Source organism: Astatotilapia calliptera, chromosome 23 (genome assembly GCF_964374335.1).
Source record: "Astatotilapia calliptera chromosome 23, fAstCal68.1, whole genome shotgun sequence".
Taxonomy (NCBI): domain Eukaryota; kingdom Metazoa; phylum Chordata; class Actinopteri; order Cichliformes; family Cichlidae; genus Astatotilapia; species Astatotilapia calliptera.
In genome coordinates this window covers 28,347,765-28,372,381 of record NC_137443.1, presented here as the reverse complement: position 1 = coordinate 28,372,381, position 24,617 = coordinate 28,347,765, and the positions used below count along the sequence as shown (strand labels likewise).

Here is a 24,617-nt window from a genome sequence, read left to right as displayed (position 1 = left end):
GAACGACTTCCCCCGGAGGAGGAAGGGTTAGACTAAAACTTTGATGCCTAATGATGTGTTTATTACAACATATCAGCCTATTATGGTGTCATTGTGACATTGTAGGCATCATACAGAAAAAAAGTGTTGTATAGCTCTTGCCATGTCCTTTCATATCATATATTACTTGATTTGGTCTTGAAATGTTTCTTCAAGGTCAACTTTGAACTTCAGTGCTTATATGATGGTGAAGGTCAAATGTTTCGCCAACCTAGGGAGTCATGTCCTTCAGGGCCTAGTATATTGTTTGAGTTTTGAACACAATCCATAAAAATGTGTGGGTAATGTAAAGTTTTTACTGCTTTTCACAATTTGTGTGAACTTGATATCATGTTCACCCAAATTAAATAAGCTTGAACTGAAAATGAAAATGAAAGCTGTCGACCAAAGACTGCTAATAAACAGACAGACGGACAAATTTTGTCTGTTTCTCCTTCGAAGGAAGGACATCAAGTGCGCTAAAATTGAATAACGATTGTATAGCTTATATTTTAAAACTCCAGCAAGCAAAATATTAATGTACAGTAGGGCTGCTTTTCCACATTGGAAATTTTAGGTCATAGACTTGATCATGTAAAATCACATAACTACTTTTGGCCACACTGATTACATACTTTATACTTTTCCATTCTGTTTTTTAACTACACGACACTGCCCCTCTATTTGACAGTGGGAATCATGATGGATGTAGACAGACCCAAAAATGCTCTACTTACCTGGGATCCTGCCCCCAACAGCCAGGCATCCACTCGTTCCATGTTTCTGTTGGAAAGGCAAGAAGTTGGTTCTGACTTTAACTCTCAGAGATCTTCATCTCAGCTGATGTCACCAGTGACAGAGTAAAATGTAACATGTAAAGACTTACCCAGTGACTGGGAAAGCAGAAGGGAAGTGGTGAGGGAAACTGCCAAGAAGGTACTTACTGTATCCTCTGGATGGAGTAAAGAGGAGATGGTGATGCCATTAGGAGAGGAAAATATTCAAAAGATGTTGGCAAAGAAAGAGTGGAATCATTCGTGTGATGAAGAAAGTGGGGAGGAGTAGTGGGAGGCTAGGCATATGGCAAAAAGAAAGAAGTGCCAAAGGCAAACAGTTACAGTGACTCATACACAAGGCTGGTCACTAAAGAAAAACAAAAACACTATATCGATTGGCTGGACAGAAAGATCATGCCAGAAAGGATGAGCAGCAGAGAATTAGTAAGGAGGAAGTATGGACAGCTATGAACACACTGAAGAGTGGCAGTGGGTTCATATGACATACTTGTGGAGCTTTGGGGATGTCTGGCAAAGAATGTAGCTGATTTTTTCCAACTGTGCTTCTTTGTGGATCTATAGAAAACATATGATAGGGTGCCAAAGGAGGAACTGTGGTACTGCATGATGAAGTCAGGAGTGGAGAGCTGAAAATGCTTAGATTTTCATTGGGACAGGATTACAAATGAGAACATCAGAGGAAAAGCTCAGCTTGAGTGATTTGAAGATAAAGTGAGGCAAGGCTGACATGGTTTGAACATGTGCAGAGGAGGGATAATGGATATATTAGAAAAAGGATGGTGAATATGAAGCTGGCAGGCAGGTAGACAAGAGTAAAACCTTGTCTACCTGATCCAATGTGGTGGAGGAATAAAACTGCTTTAGTGCTTCGAATTACTCTGTGCATACAGTTAAAATCCTGGTGCACAGATCTGCACTGTTCTTTTCAGCAACAACCCTTTGTTCTGTATTACTGCACATCTACCTGATAAATCTGACTCCCAGTGCTTTATTGAAACTTCAAGGATGTACTAGTTCATTCAGCTTACAATCAATAGCAGTTTCAAGGTTTTTGAAATGTGTAAAGCTGAGCAGTAGAGTGATGTGCTTTTGACTTACTGTATTACAGAAAATAAAGACAATTAGAATCCTTTGAGAAATCAATGAGGCTTTTAAAGAGTCACATCCAGTAAAAAGCAATCTACTTGACAAAGTTAAAGTTCAGGATGGTCAGTGGTAACCCTGACACATAAAAAGCATGGAAATATGTGAATTCACCAGCATTTCACTGATGTTAGCATAATGGTGAAAGGAAAGCCCCAACCACGCCTTCCTAATGTGGGAGTCAACCAGTAGGACCACTCCCTCCATGATCATGACCATGAAGACCATGATCATCACCATCTAACAGGATACCAGTCATTAAATTATTAAGAACCTTATGTTAACGACTAATTCGGATTCAGTAATGTTCCTACATGAAGAGCAAGGATTTGGTGGAATTTAGGCAGGGTGCGTGAAGGTCTGGCTGTGAAAATGGAAAAATGTCTGTAAAATGACAAATGTGACCTTGACTTTGGGTGAAGACCTAACAGGTGATCACAGTGTATAAGTTAAATTCTGAACAATCATGTAAAAGGACTATTCATGCTTTGCTATGGCTTTGCTATTCATTGAAGGTTGTATTTAACTAACTTTAAAACCTCATAACGACCAGATTTTTCTATTATGTACTGATCCTTAAACCCTTGGAAAAGAGGGTGTGTTTTCTTTTTATCGTGACTCAGAATCTGGGCAAAGTCAATTTACAAATACGATTTAATTGGTTTCACTGATATGCTATCAGGAACCAAAAGGTTTGGGAACTGGAAGCCCCAGCTCAGCACTTCTGCGGCCAGCAGAAATCAAAGCAAAGTCATAAAGTTTAACTGAGATGGTTTCAGTGAATAAGTGAGCAACACAGAGTACCTGGAACACACTGTACCCTTGAAGAGACAACAATATCTTTAACTTCTCTAATAAAATGTAAAAAAAACGATTGCCCTTTAACCAAAGGACTTTGATGTTCCTCACAAAATCAACATGTGCACTTCCTGTTCTTTGGAATCTGCAGTGAGGAGGAAGGCTTGGCTCACCGGCTGGCCTGTGGGGGTTGTTGGAAGTGTTTCTAGTACACTTATGACTCTTTGTAGCTACTCAACCATGTTTAGTAAAGGTGGTGGTAGTGCTGGTTTTGGTGGCAGTTGTAAAAGTACAAAGAAACAAAGAGCAAAGGGGAGGGGGAAAAATGGAAAATCTAAGAAATTAGCAACACTTTGCCCATTAAAATACTCTGTGCTCTTGAACAAAATGGTCTCTAACCTCTCAGCAAATTATTAGAAAAATGTCCTAATATGTTACTTTTTTATTTGTGACACATAGCTTGTACCAAACTAAGGACTGTAGAAAGGTGGAAATGAATCACAGGTCCTATATCTGCTGAAGCTTCAGGGAAATCCCCCCCCCACCCCCCCCACCCCCACCCCCATCCTGAATCAGTATTTTTACTGCTAACAAAACAGAGAAACCTATGAGAAAAGTGTTTACAAAAGACATTAACATGCAGGCAGCCTCAGTGTACAACAGACGTTCTTTATTGTGACACACACTGATAAATATATATTTATATTAATAATGTAAGATTGCATAAGATGGTAATGAAAAACGCACATCCTCCAAGCCTATGTCATGTTGGCTCAGTAGTATGTCTCTAGCTCCACCCAACCTAGAAATCAAATGAGACACAATTAGTGTGATGTTTCATGTCAAATGTGGTAAATGGACTGGTTCTTGTATAGCGCTTTTCTACTCTTCTGAGCACTTAAAGCGCTTTACACAACTCGTGCATTCGCACACCCACAAATGTGAGAGTTTAGATACTTCCTTTTGTCTTTTACAGATCCAACGAAAAATTCTAATAAAAATTATAGAGTGGCCAACTTATCTAATTTTTATCTGTCTTTACTTTATTTTGCTTATGTTTACTGACAGTTATTGGGGAAAAAATTGACTTGACTGGGGATTATAAAGAAGATAAACTGCAGCCATGATTTTGGTGATGATGCTATTAGGAGCTCTACCCTTCAGGGACATGTGAGGGTGTGTCAGTTTGGTCTCAGGGTTGCTTATGAGAGGATATCATGAGCGAGGCCATTAATATTCACCCTGGGATGAAGTCATATGACCCTAGAAGAGCTAGAGGTTTGTGTATTTGGGTTTTATATTATTAGATTTACATCCTGTACAATTCTGAACTGAAGTCTGATCATCAGGACACAGTTTATTTTCATTTCTTGGAATAATCAACATTTTTCACCTTTCACTCTTAATACTTTTTGCTGTTCTGGTGTTCAGTTTGTGGTTTCTCAAACCCTTTAGATAAAATGTAAAAAAAGTATGACCTTTGCATTCCCCTACACTAATATTTAAAATGCAGAGTTTACAGGCAAAAATGTGTCCTACGTGTGTCAGAAAGTAAAACAAAGAGCTGGGAAGGTCTTACCTCCTGGGGTGCGTCTGAGGATATATTTTCTGACTTCATCATAGATGAAGATGAGGAAGGAGTAGGGAACGGAACAGAACCACCACATTGGCCTAAGGTAAGGATGGACAGACAAAGATTCAATTTCAAATGACAAAAAAAAAAACCCACACAAAAGCTTGCTTCTCAACATCTTGGAAATTCTTATGTCAGGTTCTGTAAAAGCACATGAAAAGCTTTGATGGTGAACATTATGCTGTAGACAACCAGATGTTAAAATGAATTTATGAGGTGAGGAAGCAAAACGACGCATCTAAAAAATCTAAAAACAGAAGGTACTCACTGCTACAGGTCAGTAAGAACAGACTAGAGACCAAATGATATATCAGTGGGGTCGATATATCAGCTTAAATAACAGTATCAGGATATATAACAGTTGATTAAAAAAAAAAAGTAAGGAAGACATGGGGAGAAAAAAGCCTTCAGTCATTTTATGACCATTGATGTTGCAAGTTTGCCTACCAGAGGGCACTCTGCAACTTCCCTGTTGGCAACACATATTTGAAACGGCACAAACACAAAACCCAGCTAACCCGAACAAAGTTGGACAGAGCATAAACAAGCAATCCACGACAAAGAAAGACTGTTTTAAAACCTCATTGTCACATCAAGGACTCATATATAACTACATATAACAAATAACAGGGAAAGCTGTTCATATTTTCTGTCTGAAAGAAAAAAATTGGCCAGTATCAGTTCTGAAATCACCAAATATTTGTGTCAGTATTGATCTTAAAATTCCTGTTACTGGTCACGTCTAGAAGAGACCATACGGACATGATCCCTTTCAATGTCATAATGCACACATAGAAAACTTATGATATACTGCACAACATTTAAAGAACATCCACAGGAAAAGTAAACAAATTAATGCAAATGTTTTATGGTCCTCTTGGATATTCTTTGGCAAGATTGTATGAATTTCTGAGCCGATGAGCCTAAAAGTGTCTTAACTTTTTTCTTTTTAGAGGAGAGCAACCCATATCGCAGCTTGTGCGCTTTACTACAAAGTGGAAATGACAGTAATAAACATATTTTATTTTATATTAACAACGCTAAAACTCCATTTAACAAAATACAAGGACATGATCGTCTTTGCATAAATGAAGATGGCAAACTAGGCAGCCACAAAAACATGGGTGAAATAGCAAAACTTTGCAATATGAATATATTTGTATTTGTATTTTTACTCAGTTGTATATAGTATTTGTATTTGTATTCTATTTTTATCTTATTGTATATTTATTTTATTTTATTCTACTGTATATAGTATTTTATTTTATTCTATTCTGTACAGTTGTGTACTGTATTTATTCTTATTGTATTCTAATTTTTGCCTCATAACTTTTGCACTGTCCACTTCCTGCTGTGACAAAACAAATTTCCCACGTGTGGGACTAATAAAGGTTATCTTATCTTATCTTATATAGCGATTTCTCTAAAGTAGCCAAATAATGCTGAGTGTTTTGGTTCATTTGTATAATTACAGGGTAGAAAATTATAGTGTAAACCTATCAGATTGTTTTTACTCACTTCATAGGGTACATTCTGATGGCAATGTCCATGCCTGGGCAGTATGACAGGAAGGCAGCCAGAGCCATCTCCTCAAAGATGCCAAAGATGAGAACGTAGTTCCTGTGAAATAAATAAATGTAAGAATCAATAAAACAGCAGAGACTAATCTCGTTAAAACTGGACTTATTTGCCGGTTTATTTGGAAAATGGCGGTTCCAAAGTCTGTTGTTATTGGAGATCTCATGTATATCTGTGCATACATACTTCATTCCTTGTTTCACAATGGAGTTGGTCCTGGTTTTACAGATGAGCAGATCGGCCACCTGGACGATCACAATACTTGTGAAGAAAGCTGTGTGGCAGGTAAACTCGACGATCTTTCTGCGCTCGTACGTCTGGGGGACAAAAGCTAAATTAACACTGAATCACTGAAACACACACGTTTTACAATTCTCACAGTCTGGAGTAAAGTTAGTAACATTACTGTGACTGACCCACTCCTGTCCATAGCTGTCTTCCAGGTCATTTAGATATCTGTTATCCCAGAACACTCTGATTCCCACCAGATCTTTGGGGAGGAATCCATTCTCAGACAGGATGACAAAATAAGTGAAAAAGCCACCTAAGGCCTGCATCATACCTAAAAGAAGCAAAAACATCAAAGAATGCTTATCAGACAGGGTTTCAACTTTTACTAATGACAAATATAAATAACAACTGTGGCTGCCTCTTCATAAAGAAAGCAGTAGCAAATATGACATGTCAATGTAATACTCTGCAAATCCATGGTGAATGAAAATTAAACACATTAATTGTTTGAAACAATGCCGCACGTTTAACCTATTAACAAATTAAATAATGGTCAGATTTGCCTGAAAAAAACTGACGGATTCCGTTTTTAATGCCTGCAAACAAAAAATCTTTCAATTTAATAAAGTAATATGCATTTAAATTAATGATTGCATTCAATCTATAAGCAATAACTTCCTCACCAAATGACGGTACCCATTTTGGATATGATATTTAAAGGTGTTTTAGTGTCTGCAGTATAAACAAAATCCAGCAGGGGGCAGTAGAGGAAGGCTTAAAACAGCACAAAAGTATTAAAAACAGATTTGATATAGCTAAAGGTTAAACAGTGAACGATGTGTTACCAATTTGCCCATAGGCCATACTGATGAGTCTCTCATTCACCAGCTTGTCTGTTTGGGCATTTCTAGGCTGCCTCTTCATGATGTCACTTTCAGCCTGTTCATAGGCCAGGGAGATGGCAGGGACCTGTCATGGCACAAGAAAAGAAAAAGAAAAAACAAATTATCCACCCATAAATGCATTATCTTCCGCTTGAGCTTCTGTGTAGAACAGATTCAGTAAGCTGGAGAGGAAATGCCCCCTCATTAACAAAGAGATCTTCTTTTAGCCTGCAAAAAGAGATTGTTGATCTAAGAAAAACCCAGGACATCTTCCTATCCATCTCTGATCAAGGAAAACAGCAAAAATCGCAGTTTTCTTTTCAGCACTGTACCCAACTTACTTAAGTATAAATAACTTTATTAATTTCTTCATAAGTAATATTTGAACTATTTAAAAAACAACATTTAATAACAATGTCACAAACATATCATTACTCACAGTAAGCTTTAATACTACTGATATTTATTTAGATTCTCTCCCTACGATTGATCTGGTTAAGGTAATAATTAGTACTTCTAAATAGTCAGTGTAGACCACATTACACCACAGAAACAGCTTCAGTGATACTGCTGGTATTAAAGGTACTGTGCTACAGTAGTTTGAATCCTTTCCATCCAATGGACTACAGTTTCTTCATGTAAGATGGAGAGTCCTCTTCTCACACTAAGGTTAATTATGGAGTTCCACAGGGTTCCCTGCTAGGACCAATTCTGTTTACATTATACATGCTTCCCTTTTACATTGACTTTTACTGCTATGTGGATAATACCAAACTTTATTTATCTAAGAGGCCAGATAACACAACAATTAGTTAAACGTGTTTAACAGAATGTGCTAAAGCTAAAACAGCGTGGATGATTCTTCCTTCTAAAATCATTGTTTTTGTGACTGTTGTTGTGATTTTGTTCTACATAGATTGAATTAAACTGAATTGAACAGAATCAGGCAAAATCTCACCATGTCAGTTCCCAGGTCAATACAGAGGATGGTGACAGTTCCCAGGGCAAGAGGGATGTCAAAAAGCACGAAGAAGAGGAATGGCGACATCTCTGGGATTTTACTGGTCAGAGTGTAGGCGATGGACTTCTTCAAGTTATCAAAGATCAGACGGCCTGAAAAAGGAATTCAGCAGCTGCTGCGAAGCTTTGTATTTTATGGAATTTTACTTTTTTTCCAAGTCTTGATATAGATGTTACCTTCTTCCACTCCAGTTAAAATGGAGGCAAAGTTATCGTCTAGCAGGATCATGTCAGCAGCCTGTTTGGAGACATCAGATCCAGCGATGCCCATGGCAACACCGATGTCAGCTTTCTTCAGAGCTGGAGAGTCGTTCACACCATCACCTGTCACGGCCACAATGGCTCCCTGGAAGAAAGCATTTTTTTATATACATTTTAAACAAAACAATGTTGAAACTGTGTGTGTGAGAATCCCCACTCCCGCCACCCCTGATGCTCACCTGTCTCTGGCATCCTTCCACGATGATCAGTTTCTGCTGAGGGGAGGTCCTGGCAAATACAATTTCAGTGTGGTGCTTCAGCACATCATCAAGCTGCTCTGGGGTCATTTCTTTCAGCTCACTACCATGGATGACGCAGGCCTTAGCTTCCCTGTAGATTAGATTGCAGTAGTGTTAGTACAGAGGTGTTTCGCAGATTTTTTTTTTTGTGCAATTCTGCATGCTTTTTTTTTCTTTTTTCTTTTTTAATGCGCATTGTATTCTGCGTCCTGATTGGCTGTAGACCATTTTCAATCAACCTCGTGCAGTGTCTCCTGCACAGTACAGATTGCGTTCAACTTGTCAAATTTACATAAATCTTCGCTTGCAGTGTGACTCTGAAGTGCTGCACTGTATGTTTGTAAGTTTTCTCCCCAACAAACACAACAATGTCGACGAAGCATCATCACCTGCGGGTGCCTTCAGTTTCATTCTATAATACTGCACTTATTTTTCTACAAGGTTTGAACTTTGAGAGTATTTAAACAAGAGAGAAAAGTGTAAAAATCTTGATGCCTGTCTGAAAAAAGTGTGTAGTTAGGGGTTTTACAGCCTTAAAACATTTATAATAATTCCAAAAAATAAACTTGGCTACTTCGCGGATTTCACTTATCGCAGGTTATTTTTAGAACGTAACTCCCACAATAAATGAGGGACAACTGGATGACAGTAGTGTGGCTCAGGAGGTAGAGGAGTTCATTCGCTAATTGGAAGGTTGCTGGCTCGTGTGTCAATGTGCATGAATAAATGGATAAATGTTGCATGTTGTACAAAGTACTTCAAGTACTCAAGTAGAGCAGGAAAGCACTATATAAGAATCATCTATTAACGAACAGCAGCTGTAGTCCAACATCCTGTGTCCAAGCACAGACTATGTTAAGGATATTAGAAAAAGATAATGATGGGGGAAAGAAAATAACATCAGCCTCAGCAAAAGTTGATGATGGAACATTCAGCAAAAAGCTACATTTACAACATATTCTACTTGTTGTCTTCCCATTGCAGATAATGAATCACATGTGTTGCATTTATTAGGTATTATTTGCACTTGAGTTACGAAGATGACTACTGATTCAGGATTATAGTATAGTATAGTCTTGTACTGCTGATGAAGAAACAGGAAAGCCAGTAGCTAAGAACCATATCAAGATTATTTTTTCTTGCACAAATTAATGGTAAAAGCCTTTTAGGCTCTGCAGATGTCAAAACCTTCATTAGCCAAACTTGATTTAATTTGAACAGCTGCCTCTTATGCTCACAAAATGTTCAAAGCTAGCTAAATAAATCTTGATAAGAAAACTAACCTAGGGTTGACCTCTGAAACTGGAATATTTAAGCGGGCAGCAATGTCTTCAACAGTCTCATTGCCTTCTGAGATGATACCCACACCTCTAGCAATAGCCTTGGCTGTAATTGGATGGTCACCTGTGACCATGATGACCTGAGAAAGAAAAGATAAGAAAAATATTTAACTTGAAGTTTTGACCACAGTTTGAAAAAAGAGAAAGTTTAAAATCTGTTGTTTCAAAAAAGTTAGCATACCTTGATTCCAGCACTCCTGCATTTACTCACAGCATCGGGCACAGCAGCACGAGGAGGGTCAATCATGGACATGAGGCCAATAAAGCACAGGTTTTCAGTGGGGAAGTTCACATCATCAGTGTCAAAAGCAAAGCCTTCTGGGAACTGGTCATCAGAGAGGTTATAGTGGCAGAAACCTGAAAAAGACACACAGAAAGTACTTGTTAGATTAAATTTTCTCCAGTAAACAAACAGTTCATAAATGCTGATATAAAAAGAAGTGAAGCTGTACCCAAAACTCTCTCTCCAAGGCCTCCCAACTCAAGATAGGCACTATTAAAAGAATCTTTCAGCTGAGCGTCCAGAGGCTGCTCTTTGCCCTGGATCACGATGGTGGAGCAGCGGTCCAAAATCCTCTCTGGAGCTCCTTTCATCACCAGCAAATGCTTGGTTTCGCCAGGGGTGTTGTTTTTATGGATGGAGAGCTGTGGGGCAACAGAAAGCTTTGATTTAAACGCAAAGTTTTCAGGTCTCAAAAATTAGGCCCTCATTAGGCGTTCTACATTTGCAAGGGTAATCTTGAGTGTGACTTGAATTTCACCATCTAGCAGTGAGTGCAAGCATTGGTGGAGATGTCACTGTGCCTGCCGATTATTTGTGACCACATAGAATTGTTCATGGAGACTTTACATTGCAATGTCCCAAGTATATATGTGAACCAGGCACTGCACTTCAAAGAAGTATACTACTGTGCATTTCCACAACAACATACCGTCAAGGTTTATTGCCTTAAACTGTACTCCTGCCAGCAAAGGATGACTCCACTGATAACAACAAGAAGTCAGACTGTATAGGTATTTTTGAGAAAATTGGCTTACTGGACTTTTGATTTAAACACAAAGCTTTGAAACAGAAGTTCACAAACCAAAGCATGTACAATGTATTTTTGAGATTTGTCACTCTGTATGGATGATTTACCTGGTATTTGTTTGTGGAATTAAAGGGGATCTCAGCAATTTTGGGGTATTTTTCTCTCATGTCACTAACAGATCCACAGCACAGCTCGATACACTTCAGCAAGGCAGCTTCTGATGCATCACCAGCCACATGTCTCTGTGGATTTTTAGAAAAAGACAGAGTTGGTAAAATGGATTCATAAGTTACATCCTATGCCTTATTTAAAATACCAAAGCTTTTACTTGCCAACCACAAGAGCCTTAAGAAATGAAAGTTTATCACCTTCAAAACAGGAACTTTGTTCTGTTCAGCCAGGAAGACGGCCCGGTTGCAGAGTCCGGCGATTCTGGACAGAGCAGCCCAGGTGGCAGAGCTCCTGTCAAAAGAGGTACCGCTCTGGTTCTCAGTGGTGTCGGCCTCATGGATCTGGTTGTCAAACCACATGTGGGCCACGGTCATTCTGTTCTGGGTCAGGGTGCCGGTCTTGTCAGAGCAAATGGTGGAGGTGGAGCCCAGAGTCTCGACAGCTTCCAAGTTCTTCACCAGGCAGTTCTTCTTGGCCATACGCTTAGCAGTCAGAGTCAGACACACCTACAGACAAAACGTAAGTTTTCAAAACTATGACAACTGCAGACAGTAAGACATAAGCTATCTGCAGAGAATGTCATTTGACACCAAAACTCACAGTGACAGTAGCCAAGAGACCTTCTGGCACGTTGGCGACAATGATACCAATGAGGAAGATAATACCCTCCAGCCAGTTATATCCAAGGATGACGGAGAGGATGAAGAAAGAAACACCCAAGAACACGGCCACTCCAGTGATGATGTGGATAAAATGTTCGATCTCAATGGCAATGGGAGTTTTTCCAGCTTCAAGACTGGAAGCCAGGGTGGCGATACGGCCCATGATAGTATTATCTCCAGTGTTGATGACGATTCCTCTGGCTGTGCCTGAAAATTGAAGAGACACAGAGTCCACAGAACAATGGATGATTTCATTCTTCCTTGTTATCCTTCTTATTTTGTGGATTACCAGCAAGCATCACTAAACTACTGTTTCATCAAATAAAAACCACACTCAAATTGTCAACCACAAGCTGTTCATACTCTACCTTCTACACAGTTGGTGGAGAAGAAAGCAATGTTCCTGGTTTCCAGTGGGTTTTCATTGGAAAATTCTGGAGAACGAGTCTGGGGCTCTGATTCACCCGTCAGGGAGGAGTTGTCCACCTGAGAGATAACAAACAAAATCAAACGAAGATCAGTGAGGGGATCAGTGACATGAAAACACAGAATTAAATATTTTTGTAAAAAATAATAATAATAAACTTAAGAAACAAATGGGAACAGTTTATGATATGATCAAAGAAAAGCTACTTAGAATGAAGACCACCACATCCAATCAACATAGCTAGTAACTTCTCAGATTTACTAGTGGGATACATAAAAATGTTGAACAGTTGAGCAATCAGCTTGCATGCACAAGATTAGCTAATCTAAATGGACTGAGGGCTGAGCTTGACTCTGTCGCCGGCCATAACTAAACTATGTCTAAAACTAACTAAACATCACAGCATGTCTTCTTCTCATTTAAATAAATAAATAAATAATAGTAGATATCAAACACATGCTCTACAAAAATGTTTGCTGGCATAAAGAGTATTTGAGATACAGACCTTGCAGCCGTGAGCAGAGATGATTCTCAGATCAGCAGGGATCCGGTCTCCTCCTTTCACCTCCACTAAATCTCCAAGCACCACCTCCTCAGTGTTGATGCTTTTCTTCTCTCCGTCACGGATAACCAGGGCTTGCTATGAAATCAAAGATTTTAGGAATTTTTGATTAACCCGGTTTGAATTTAATGCCAACACCAAAATTTCAGATGATAAAATGTATCATCAGTGCAGAACTTTTCCCTTAAGACTGTGCAAAAAATACTGCAGTTTCTTAATTCATATAAGCTGTAAATATGTTGAATTTACATTAGTTTTCCTTTCAGTGTCTCACCTGTGGGACCATGTTCTTAAAGGAATCCATAATCCTGGAGCTCTTGGCCTCTTGGTAGTAGGAGAAGCAAGCCGTGATCATGACCACAACAGAAAGGACGATACCTAGGTACAACTACATGAAGAGACACGAGAGAGTTAGGTGATCCTTAATGGCGACTTATGTTGTGATTTGGCGCTATATAAATAAAATTGAATTGAATTGAATTAATGGTCACAATAACAATTTAGATAAAGACTCGCTTACGTTATCACTTGCAGGTTCATCTTCTGAGGCAGCCTGGATACTATAAGCCACAAAGCAGAGGAAGGCACCAATCCACAGCAGCATGCAGAAACCACCAAACAGCTGGAAACCAGGGGAAATAACATTTAACCTTTGGTGGTTGTACTTACTTTTTTTTGCATTTATAATGTGTGAGTTAAAACACAGGTTTGTGGTTTTCATGGTGAGGATGTTGGACTCCTACCTGTTTGCAGAACTTGACCCATTCGGGTGTTGTGGGAGGAGGTGTGAGGGCGTTGGGGCCATCTCGGGCCAGGATCTCTTTTGCTCTGGAGGAGGAGAGACCCTAAAAACAGTGTCTCAGTTACCCCAGAAGTTCAAAAGACTTGTCTGTACATGTGTAGTACAGTATAGTTACATCCTACAACAGTAATATTGTAGTATATTTACTGGTTCCTGTCACCCTCTTAATTTTGCCTTTCCAATGCCGTTTTTTTACTTGGCACAGCAGTGGCAAGGCAGTGGTATTTTCTCTGTAATTTTACAATTTTATGCACAAAATGAGCTAATGTTAAATTTGATGTTTGCTACAGGCCACACAAAAGCTGTCAAGGCAACAAATGACTGAAAAAACAAGAAAGTTCAAAAAGATTAAGCCTGGAGAACATATAGCAAATTATTAAGTTATTATTATTTGATTGCTTTTTAGTTGTTTAACATGCTTACCTATAAAAGAGATGTGAAAAAAATAGTGGCTCGTGTGGATTAAAAGTCTTTTAGTTTTCATTTTGTTCAAATTTGAAGAATTTGGTTTGTAAAACTAGACCAATAAAACAGAACTCCGTAACTAGATACTGCTCATAGTGGGTGAGAAACTGAGATCTTGAACATTTTATATGCTATTATTTGCATGCACACCATGATGTTTTTCAAGACTACCTGATCTTTCCTGGCCTCTGTCCTTACCATCTCAAACACTCACAAAAACAAAGACACATATTCGGAGTCCTCACCATGACTAGGTCGGTTCCATATTTTCTGTGAATCTCGTCCACGCTTAATTTGTGATCATCCTAAGGAGAGTGTGGGAGAGAAAAAGACGAAAATGTCATTTGAGGCTTAAAAAACATCCCTGTAAATTCCTCCAGAAGGACACAGGGGACAAAATGCATCTGCACTTTACACATTGCTCCATACAGAGTCATTTTAAGATAAGAATCTTTTTGTGTTTGAACACGGATTTTCACATGTTATAAACTCTTTATACTATATTGGCATACTTAAATTGTGCCAATCAAACACTTACATGAAAGATTATCCCAGAGTGGCTTCACATAATTTACGTACTCACCAGGTCAACTTCTTTTTTCAGGTCCTCCGTATCCCTATTTTTTCTACCCTTCTTGCTCCTCTTCTCTTCGTGGTCTGCGGTTGCCGCCAGTTTGTAATCATCTTTCATTTTCTGTTATGAACAAAGTGTCACAAAAGGGAGTTCTGAATACGACTAAAATCGAAGGTGATTTTAAAGCAGAAAGTTGCATGAAACGAAATTATTAATTATTGTCAACAATTAAAGAATAATATATTGTTAACTGATATGCTGTTAAATATTAGAACAGCAAATTCAAATTCAAATAGATCATTTTAGAATATGTTTTAAGTTTCTAAAGCTGTAAAGAAATTAATGTATGTTTTCACAGTGTCACAAAATAGGGTTTTAAATAAAACTGATACAACATGAAACATGCTGGAAAGTTGCCTTTCAGATTTTACATAATGAAGTAAATGTGTCATTGTTTATATAATTTCGAAAAATGTCTCTTCACAGTTGATAAAGAAGTAAAAAAAAAAAGAAAGAAATTTAACAGAGATGTAAGCTAATGTGTAAGTAAGCGGCAAGAATATTCAACCCTGAGCAATCCAAAACTGTCGAGCTCAGTCCAAACTTACTGTCACTCCCATGGTTGCAGTGCAGTCTGACAGCAGTCAGTTCAGTTAATCAGTCTAACCTTCCTACTCCACCTCCCTCTTTCAGTCCAGTTGTCTCCTGCGTCTTCCACTCTGCCCTGAACATAGGTGGCTTAATTTCAGCTTACTTTTATACCTGTGGAGGAGGAGCTTAGAGGAAGGAAGCGTGGAGGTTAAACTCAATAGGTCATGGGTTGGGGGAGGTATTATGATTAAACTCCTCCAACACTCAAATCTTTTGCTTCAGTCACTGCCAAGGGTACCCGTCAGCTGTGTCCAGAAGCCCAACAGCTAACCACACTTGGTTGGACTCCTTCAGCTTGATGGCTCCCTTCAGCTTTGGTGCCACTACTCAGTGCAGATATCTCGGCAATAGAGCTACCACAATTGATCAGTCAACTTCGATAACCCTTCATCCTTGTCATCCTTGCGTTGCTGGAAGGGGAAGTTAAAGATCTAACAAACAAGGATCCTCTGCCAGACATGCACAATGAACCCTCCCTATACATTTGGGCACAGCAAACCTCACTGCGAATCTGGTCATACAATTACAAAACCAATCATCAGCGACCTAGCGTGTTCTAGGTGCCTTGATGAACACAGCTATGCTCGAAAATTGACCCTGATATCCCTCATCAAACCAAGATGTTCTCTTCCTGTTCGCAAAGAAAGGGCTGCCCTTGATGTCTGACTGGTCGGAGTACATGGAGTTACAGGATATGTTTGCTGTAAACGTGTGAATCAATGTAAGCATGTTATCATCTCATTAAGCAAGGTTAGGATGGGTGTAAAGATAGAAAGAAAGAAACGGCAAAGAAGAGATATACTGTCAAACAAAAAAAGGGTGAGGGAGAAAACCTAGAAAAGAAACACGGAAACTGTCTGAAATAAATGTGAGAGAAGAGATGAAGGAGAGGGTTATTTGCCATTTGCCTTGGGAAACCCCATGAGGCAAAAATATATCTCTAATTGATTAGGATTTTTCACCATTTATGGAAGGAACAGGTTTTTAGAAATGAAAAAAAAAAAGAAAAAAATTACAACTTGTAATCTTGTAAAATTCATAAATCTTTAAGGGGTAGTTTTGTCAACAAAGACCTAGCATGTAATTAAAAAACACTTTTGACCCTGATGTCCCTCATCAAATCAATGTATCCTCTTCTTGTTTAGGAAGGAAGGGCTGTCCTTGAAGTTTTTATGGGTGCAGAGCAGGGAGTTGCTGGATATGTTTGCTGTAAACGTATAACTTTGTGTTATCAACCCACAGAGCAAAGTGAGGATCGTTGTGAAGATGCAAAGAATGGAGCGACAAAGATGAGGTAAAATGTAAAACAAAAGGCGCAGGAGGAAAATATGGAAACTGTCTAAAATAAATATGAGAGAAAGGTAAATGATGAATGAGATGGTTCAAATTTAAGTACGAGGTCCAAAGCACACTTCTGTACATATTAATATATATTAGAAAAACACAAAATGGTTCAGTCCATCCCACGCTTGACTCACTTTTATAGCACAACTGATTTATTCTGCCTAGGCGAGCGCTAATGCACACTGTGAGTCATGTCTTTCTACAAGAAAGCAAAATCAAATAATTACAAGAAAGAAAAGAGAGGGGCAGAAAGCAGTTCCTAAGAAACGCTGTTTCCAAAGAAAGGTGAGCTGAGCACAACAAGCATTTTACGATGTTAACCCAGAGAGTTTGAAAAAGTAGGAGATCTTACTTTACTTGAATTGACACACAGTGAGCTCATATACTGCCAACAGCAGCTATTCTCAGCAGTCTTTTATTTCGATGCGAGTATCAACGAGAATCTTGGCAGTATTAACGCCTGTTCAATTTGGGGGGGTTTCTTTCTTTTTTAAATTGTAAGATAAAGACCCTACAATAATAGACAGGAGCAACATCAAGAAGCCCCTTTTCAGCACTTTGTTTTTTCAGGATTTATATGTTGGACCAATGAGTTTGTGAGGTAAGAAAGCCACGTGGAAGTTGATAAAATAGCATTTTTAACATCACTGTGATTTTTTTCTTCTGTAAAAATGTAATGTTGCTAAGTGTCAATGAAATACGCCTCCATACACAGGCACATAAACATTTTCAGGCTCACTTCTATGCTTATGTTTGTTAACTGAGGAAAACTGACAGAGATTGTAATGCATTTTGACTGGACCAAGATATGGTATTTACTGTTTTGTTTTGTTTTTTAAAATCCAGCTAAGCTTGGATACTTATTTAATATTTCAAAATTTCAGTCATCTGTATTATTATATAATTTTGTATGTTTTGCCTGATGATCTAGTTTGATCCCTGCCGTAGCACCACATGGGTTGAAAAAGGTATGAGGCTGTGAGTATGGAAAATGAAGATTATTCTGAGGTTACTGCAGATAAACATTTATTATTTGTGAATAAATCACATATCTAGTGACGTCTTCTGGTGTTTATTGAGGAGTATTGTAGCCTAAGCATTGCAATTTAACATCCTATCCAACACTTCCCGCCCCCCATCCCCCATCCCCCATCCCCCGCCCCCACTCCAACTCAACAACCTGATCATAAAGGAAGGACTGTCCTTGATGTACGGCGGAGCTGGATATGTTTGCTGTAAACGAGCAACCGTGTGTTGTCACCCCATTAAGCTAAGTGAGGAGGGGTATAAAGATGCAAAGAGAGAGAGAGAACAAAGTGAGTGGATCATATAAAACTAAAGAGGCAGGAGAAAAACATGGAAAATCTCGGAAATTAATGTAACAAATGTAAAAATAAATAAATAAATAAATAAATAAAATAATAAAAAGATGTAAATGACAGTACACATCATTTCCATTTAAAGAGCATTACTGTTTAACTTTTATAAATATACTTGTAGTATAAATGTCTATGATGCTATGGGTATTTTGAAGACACAATCATGGGCGATCCTGGCTCAAAGAGTTGGCAGTTCGTCCCCTAACCGGAAGGTGGCCGGTTCAAGCCCCGGCTCGGACAGTCTCGGTCGTTGTGTCCTTGGGCAAGACACTTCACCTACCGCCTACTGGTGATGGCCAGAGGGACTGATGGCACGATATGGCAGCCTTGCTTCTGTCAGTCTGCCCCAGGGCAGCTGCGACTACAACTGTAGCTGTCTCCACCAGTGTGGGAGTGAATGAATAGTGGAATTGTAAAGCACTTTGAGGGCCCCAAAAAGCACTATATAAATGCATTATTATATTTCCCTGTTCCCTAGCACAATAATGACATTATTTAAATCAGTTGTGTGACTGAATTTTGATTTAACCAAAGTGTGCTGAGAAAAGTTTGAATGTGAGATATAATGCTTTTAATCTTCTTAATTAATTTTTTTTACATTTAACATCACATTTTTTTTAAATAGAGTAATTGTGCAGTAAGGTCAACATATCACTTTATCTCAGAACTGGACAAGTAAGTAGAATTTATTTTTCTTAGCACTCTAGACACTGGCAACAGCAGCAAAGAGACCCTTTCGGTTCTGTTTCATTTATTGCTATAGTAAACAGTGACAAACAGACAAACTGAAAAGTTTCAGATTTGGAAACACACCATTTAGCAGTGAGTCATTCCCGTCAACTTCCTTTCAACAGTCGTGCAGTGTTTAGGTAATTTGAGTCAGGACTTTAAGACTGGATAGCGGTGTTTGTTCAGAAAACGTTTCTCAAAAAAAGCCATGCTAGTAACTGCCCTTCACACTAATACTGCCTTTATTTCCCTGAAAGAATGAAACCATCACTGCTCACTGCCTGCATTAAAAGATCACTTCTAAAAAAATTCCCAGGTGGTGCAGTGCTTAGCACTATCACCTTACAGTAGGAAAATTGGGCTTTGGTGTGGATCAGTTGATTTCATGGTTTACAAATAAAACGTAGGCTTTTTAATGGGCAGTAATAACAAACATTTTAATATTTTTTTCGTTTGGTTTTTAGTGAAGTTGTATTCACTCTATGCACGTTTTTTCTTTTAGATTGAAGGACCCCCCGGCAATAAATGCTTACATAGAGTAAAACTGGTTTCCTTGATTTCAAACTACGTTGACTGACATCCTGTTAAGGGCCCCTCGGTCTTATTCAATTTTCTTCAACTAATAAGAATGAAACCCAATCTCAGGGCAAACATAAGGACAGTGCTTTTGATTTTTAGTTCATTTAACAGCTGCAAGGAGTTCAATGTCAAAGGCATAAGTAGCCTTAAATGTACTATTGTAAGAGTCCTCCAAAGGACTATCGGAAAAAAATGAATAAACTGTTCACTAATCAGTGTTTGATGGAGTAAACCTACCTTAAAATGTCCCAAAACATGGATTTTTCATAATTGTACTTCAGAGATGTTTTGTAGTAGAGTCAGTCAGCACCATCACAATGGGATCCCAGCTCTGTGACCTGTAATCAAAGTCAAATATCTGCAATCACAGTTTTGCAAAGTTTGGGAGAAACACTTCAAATAAAGAGATAGACTAGATACTTGCTGTCAACACCAAATTCAAATATGCCACAGAAGGGGACAATTTATAGCCGCATAATTACTAGCAGTCACAGGGGGAAATAAAAATACAAAAACTGGCAAGATGGATTTGGTGACTGACTGTTCAACTTGGATTTTTCATATCTTTATATCTTTTGTTAAGGTGATGAAAGGTCATGGATCAAGTGTAGAAAGCCACTTTGTCTTTCCTGGGGGAATATCACCGCACTTCCTCAGGAATCACAAACTTGATGTGAATTTCTGTGAAATGCCAATTATTATTCTTAATTGTGAAACAATACAGTTATACAGGGAGAGAGAGAGAGAGAGAGAGAGAGAGAGATTGCAACGACAGTGTTTACTTAAATGGCAGTTTAGTGATAACCTCTGTGCTGCAAGACCTGGCAAATAAAGAAATCACTGAAATAGAACCTATCTGACAAACGGAAGCAGGCAAAAAGATCTCAAAAAGCAACCTGTAATCTAAAGAAACGTCTGAGAAACAAATTAATTGATGTCTATTTGCATTGAAACGATTACAAAGCCATTTCTAAGGCTTTTGGACTTCAGTGAACCACAGTTCATTATTATTATTATATATTATAATATATTATTATATTATTCATTATTCAGAAAGGTCACCTCTGAATGGCTAAAGAAAAAAAAAACTAATCAAAATGAAGGTTCTGGAATGGTCTAGTCAGTCCAGAGTCAATTCCTAATTAGCACTCAACTTATGTCTAGTGTAGAACTCTCTAATTTTAAAATTTTGCCTTATAGCATTAGGGTTATATCAACACACCATTCAGAGCGACTGATCCGATTTCTAGATATTTACAAAACAAGACAAGCGTGTATGACTTGTGCTCTTTAAATGATTTCCAAGAGTGAGTGTGTCATAGAGGAGGGATATGTGCATTACACAGAAATCTTAAAGACAAAAAAGGTGGTGACAACACAGAGTAAACAAATGAGCCATGAAAGAGAGACCTAGAAGGCACTTTTATGTTAACCACAGCATGAGAACAATGCAACAACGATCTGCATTGTTGTTGATTAATGCAAATTTACTATACAATATTTATATAGTATGTATCACACAATTTTCCTTTTATTACTTTCTTTTTTTGTGTAAATGGACTCCTCAGTGAGCTACAGCACCAAGAATGTTTGCTCAAAATACCCCTCACCAAACTATAAAACAAGAGTTAATCAACTCAACAATCAGTAGTTCCTCTTTGGCAGCTGCACTAAGTCTTTTGAAAATGTTAAACATTTGCACACCCTTCGTTCTCCTTTCAATGATTTAAGCATTAAAATGTGTTGTTAGTTTTAAAGCAAAATTAAATTTAATTAAATATCTGGATTCATCTACAGTGCTACAGTACGCATGTATTAGACTACCTGTCATTAAAACAAGAAAACACAAATATTTTAGAACCAAAAATTATATTGTTAATAGTTAGACAAATACCAAGCTGATCTAAAGATTGTAAACACAGTGCACTTGTCTGAGGAGTCAGTCATGCATAAGGTCATTCTTACCAGCAGCTGAATGACCTAATGCTTGAAAACATTTTTGGGGTTATCTTACTAATCAGCTTGTTTGCTACATTGTTACCTATATATACAAACTTCAGTTGCTTGTGTATATAGGACCACTTTGTGTCTTCCTTCTATATTTTATATTCCCCTTGCTATAAGAGCTGTGTAACACCCAAATTTCTCATTCGTGGGATAGTAAAGCTTTATTCTATGCTATTCTATTCTATTCTATTCCATAACATTAGTCCACTAAACCTGTTTTTCTTACCAGAAATGCAAGTAAAGTATTTAGCCTAATAAAAAAATACAACGACATTGATGTGGTTTACTATTTTTTCTGTGTTTTTATTAAATGGTAAATTTGAAAATGAGTGAATAAAAACAAATTTTTAAGTTTTAGCATTAAAAACATAATTTTGATTAAAGGCACACATCCAACCGGATAAAAATGATTTTCTTAATCACAATTACTGTTAATTTATTTACTTCTGCTATGTTGCGCGCTTCAGGTACCCCTTAAAGGATTAGTAGGTGATTATTGAATCACTGCAAGATAACAGCAAGATAACAGGGGCCGATGGCGCGATATGGCAGCCTCGCTTCTGTCAGTCTGCCCCAGGGCAGCTGTGGCTACAACTGTAGCTACCTCCACCAGTGTGTGAATGAATAGTGGTATTGTAAAGCGCTTTGGGTGCCTTGAAAAGCGCTATATAAATCCAATCTATTATTATTATTATTATTATTATATCATGTCTAATAAAATGGAATAGCATTTAGCTGCTGCTATATTTTAAAGCTCCAGTAGGCAAAAGTTTAATGTAAAGTACAACTGCTTTACCACATGAAAAATCTATTCATTTAATTACATTTTCTAAATGATCTCTGAGTTATGAAGTTCACTGCAACTTGTCAGCTGAATTGCATCTGCTGACACAGTGTGTGGTAAAAAGAAGAAACTCTCTGAAGCAGCTTTTAGGTTTATTTGAAAAGGAATAGCTTAATAAATGTAAATATGCAAATATAGTACATTTATTTTTAAACTTGTAGGTACTATTGTTCATAAGGCCCAACAGGGTGAGAATGCAGCATCGGCATGAAGGGGAAGAACAACGACACTCTGATTCTGGGCCAGTGATTATTAATTTTATTTTTTTTGCATTGTATTGCTTGTTTGTTTTCTGCTTGGGATTTAAATAAAAATGTAATGTTTCAGTGTAATTTTGACACGCTGAAGTAAAGACAAGATATTTTCTGTTGATTCAAAATTTAGGAACATCTGTATTATTACTAAAACTATAACTCTTGTAATGCTTTTTTATTTAGTAAATTAACTTTTTGCATGGATCTTTGCAAAGAAAACAAACACTAATCATTTTATAACCACTTATACATTTTAATGAATACAGTTAAGATTTTGTGACATTTTTTGTTTGCCACCGGTTTAAAGATTCTGTTAAATTACATTACTACCAGTGGTGCTGTAACAGCACAAGTTTCAAGGATTAAGCTGTAACCACACTGTCAATCAGACTTTTCAAGCCACACTTATTACATTCTTTGTTCTTTCTTCCTTCCAGAGACATGAAAGTGCCCCTATTTGTCCTGTGGAAGTCAAAATACATCCACTTACCCGTGTTCCCACTCCCAACAGCTAGACCTTGGACCACTACATCCGATCTCTCGGAGACTTGAGGTCTGGGTAAACAGCACACTGGAAAGTCGAATTGCACTTATAAATAAATAGTTGACATAATTCCTTATTTTTAAAAAACCTGCTAGTTTATGTCGATGTAGTGTTAAAATGATTTTGAAAACAAAGTTTCTGAACGTCACGTAATAGCCATGTAGTTATAAAGTTGTAGGAAAATACTGTCATGAACCACGAGTAATGAATAAACTGCATAATCTAAACTGAGCTTGAAGGACAAATACAGTTTTGTATTACAATTTATTTTGTAAATACTGATACACTGATCTGTGCTAATATTTACAATAAGAAACCACAGTTTTGTATTACCAGGAGCACACTGGGAGCTTCCATCTCACAAATCTAGCTTCCAGCGCTTTGCTGTTATTTATAAAATTCATTCATCATTTCTTGCAACATAAAGAAAACATTCTTTCTTAACTCATATTTTTACTTCCCAGGTTGAAGATTCACAGCTGCCTCCAAAGAGGCGAGATTGTCTAAAGAGAAGATGCTCCACTGAGTTGTCTGCGACAATGGTCAGAACCTGGATAGTGCATCATGATGGAGGTGTTTAATACAACAGAACTGAACATGGCACTGATTGGTGATCCATTAAACTCCATAACATAGGTGATATTTATTTTTCATTTACCGTGTGTTTCTTTGGAATTTGTTTATTATATCTTCTTTTATGCTTTTCTTTTTTACAGCTTATGTCCAAAGATTTAAACAGTTTGTCCTCATTGGCAGTACTTTAGCAAAAGTCTATGACCTGTTTGCCTAAATTATTATCATTATTATTAGTATTCTTTTTTATCAAAGAAGGCAAAGAACATCCAGTCACATGACAATACAACTACTAACTTCATGCTCATTACCCATGCATGGTTCAGTTGAAATAAACTCCAGAAAACTGATATCTATTCACCTTTTTGTTATAATTTACGTAAAGTATTACATCTTACATTGTAATACTGTATACAGACAACTTGTGTGATGCATTCATCTAGTTTTTAATCATATATACATTCATAATTAAAATAATACTCACAGCAAAGGCAACATTTCTTTCTTTAAATGTCTTTAAATATATAAGAAATGATCTTGCAACTGATTTTGAAGTTATGTTACTTCAGGAAATACCAAAAGCAGCAGCGCTAGTGTTTAAAAACAAAAACAAAAGTTCGAGTTGAGGTTTTCTGAGGAGAAGATGTAGGTTTCTCTTCCAAACATGGACAAAGTTAAATAGAAATATAAATTTAATTGGTTTCGTTGATATGTTACTGGGAACCAAAAGGTTTGCAGCTATGACTGGAAACCCCACCTCAGCGTTCCTGTTGTTAGCAGAAATCTAAAGCAAAGCTATAAAGTTTAGCTGAGATATTTAAGATTTAATGAATGATCAGGAAACTCAATGCACCTGAAATGACCTTGTGATCTCTAACTGCTCATCAGATTATTAGAAACAAAAGTAAACTTCATAAATGACTGGCCTGGAGCCAAAGAACGCTTTTGACTCTGATGTCCCGCACTAAACAAATATGTGCATTTTCTGTGTACTGGAGTGTGCAGTGAGCAGGAAAGGTTGTCTTAATGGCTGGCCGATGCAGGTTGTTGGATGTGACGTTTATGATTCTTTGTAGC

The 24,617-nt window shown here is 37.7% G+C and overlaps 2 protein-coding genes and 1 long non-coding RNA gene across 3 annotated transcripts in view; 1 reads left to right on the top strand and 2 right to left on the bottom strand.

Moving 5' to 3' along the window:
* Positions 1-1,539, bottom strand: part of LOC113016076 (sodium/potassium-transporting ATPase subunit alpha-1-like) — a 62,676-nt gene extending 61,137 nt beyond the window's left edge. Inside the window, exon 1 of the mRNA XM_026158604.2 lies at positions 756-1,539. The gene's annotated coding sequence lies outside the window, so the exon portion shown is untranslated. The remainder of the gene's footprint in view (positions 1-755) is intronic.
* Positions 1,540-3,405: 1,866 nt separating this feature from the next.
* On the bottom strand, positions 3,406-15,392 carry LOC113016077 (sodium/potassium-transporting ATPase subunit alpha-1-like). The gene is made up of 23 exons (XM_026158605.2): positions 15,245-15,392; positions 14,646-14,756; positions 14,308-14,367; positions 13,539-13,640; positions 13,316-13,417; positions 13,070-13,183; positions 12,739-12,873; positions 12,175-12,292; positions 11,745-12,013; positions 11,342-11,650; positions 11,081-11,215; positions 10,395-10,587; positions 10,124-10,299; positions 9,886-10,022; positions 8,543-8,693; positions 8,280-8,448; positions 8,041-8,195; positions 7,044-7,167; positions 6,384-6,529; positions 6,154-6,284; positions 5,908-6,009; positions 4,336-4,427; positions 3,406-3,558 (listed from the first exon to the last, which is right to left on the bottom strand). The coding sequence occupies exons 1-23, from the start codon at positions 15,254-15,256 to the stop codon at positions 3,530-3,532; spliced, it is 3,072 nt and encodes a 1,023-aa protein (XP_026014390.1). The 5' UTR covers positions 15,257-15,392; the 3' UTR covers positions 3,406-3,529.
* A 1,705-nt stretch (positions 15,393-17,097) lies between these two features.
* LOC145424114 (uncharacterized) lies at positions 17,098-23,620 on the top strand. Its single transcript, XR_013905083.1, has 3 exons — positions 17,098-17,232; positions 22,861-22,976; positions 23,432-23,620. It is a non-coding gene; the product is annotated as an uncharacterized LOC145424114 (long non-coding RNA).
* The last annotated feature ends 997 nt before the right edge of the window (positions 23,621-24,617 follow it).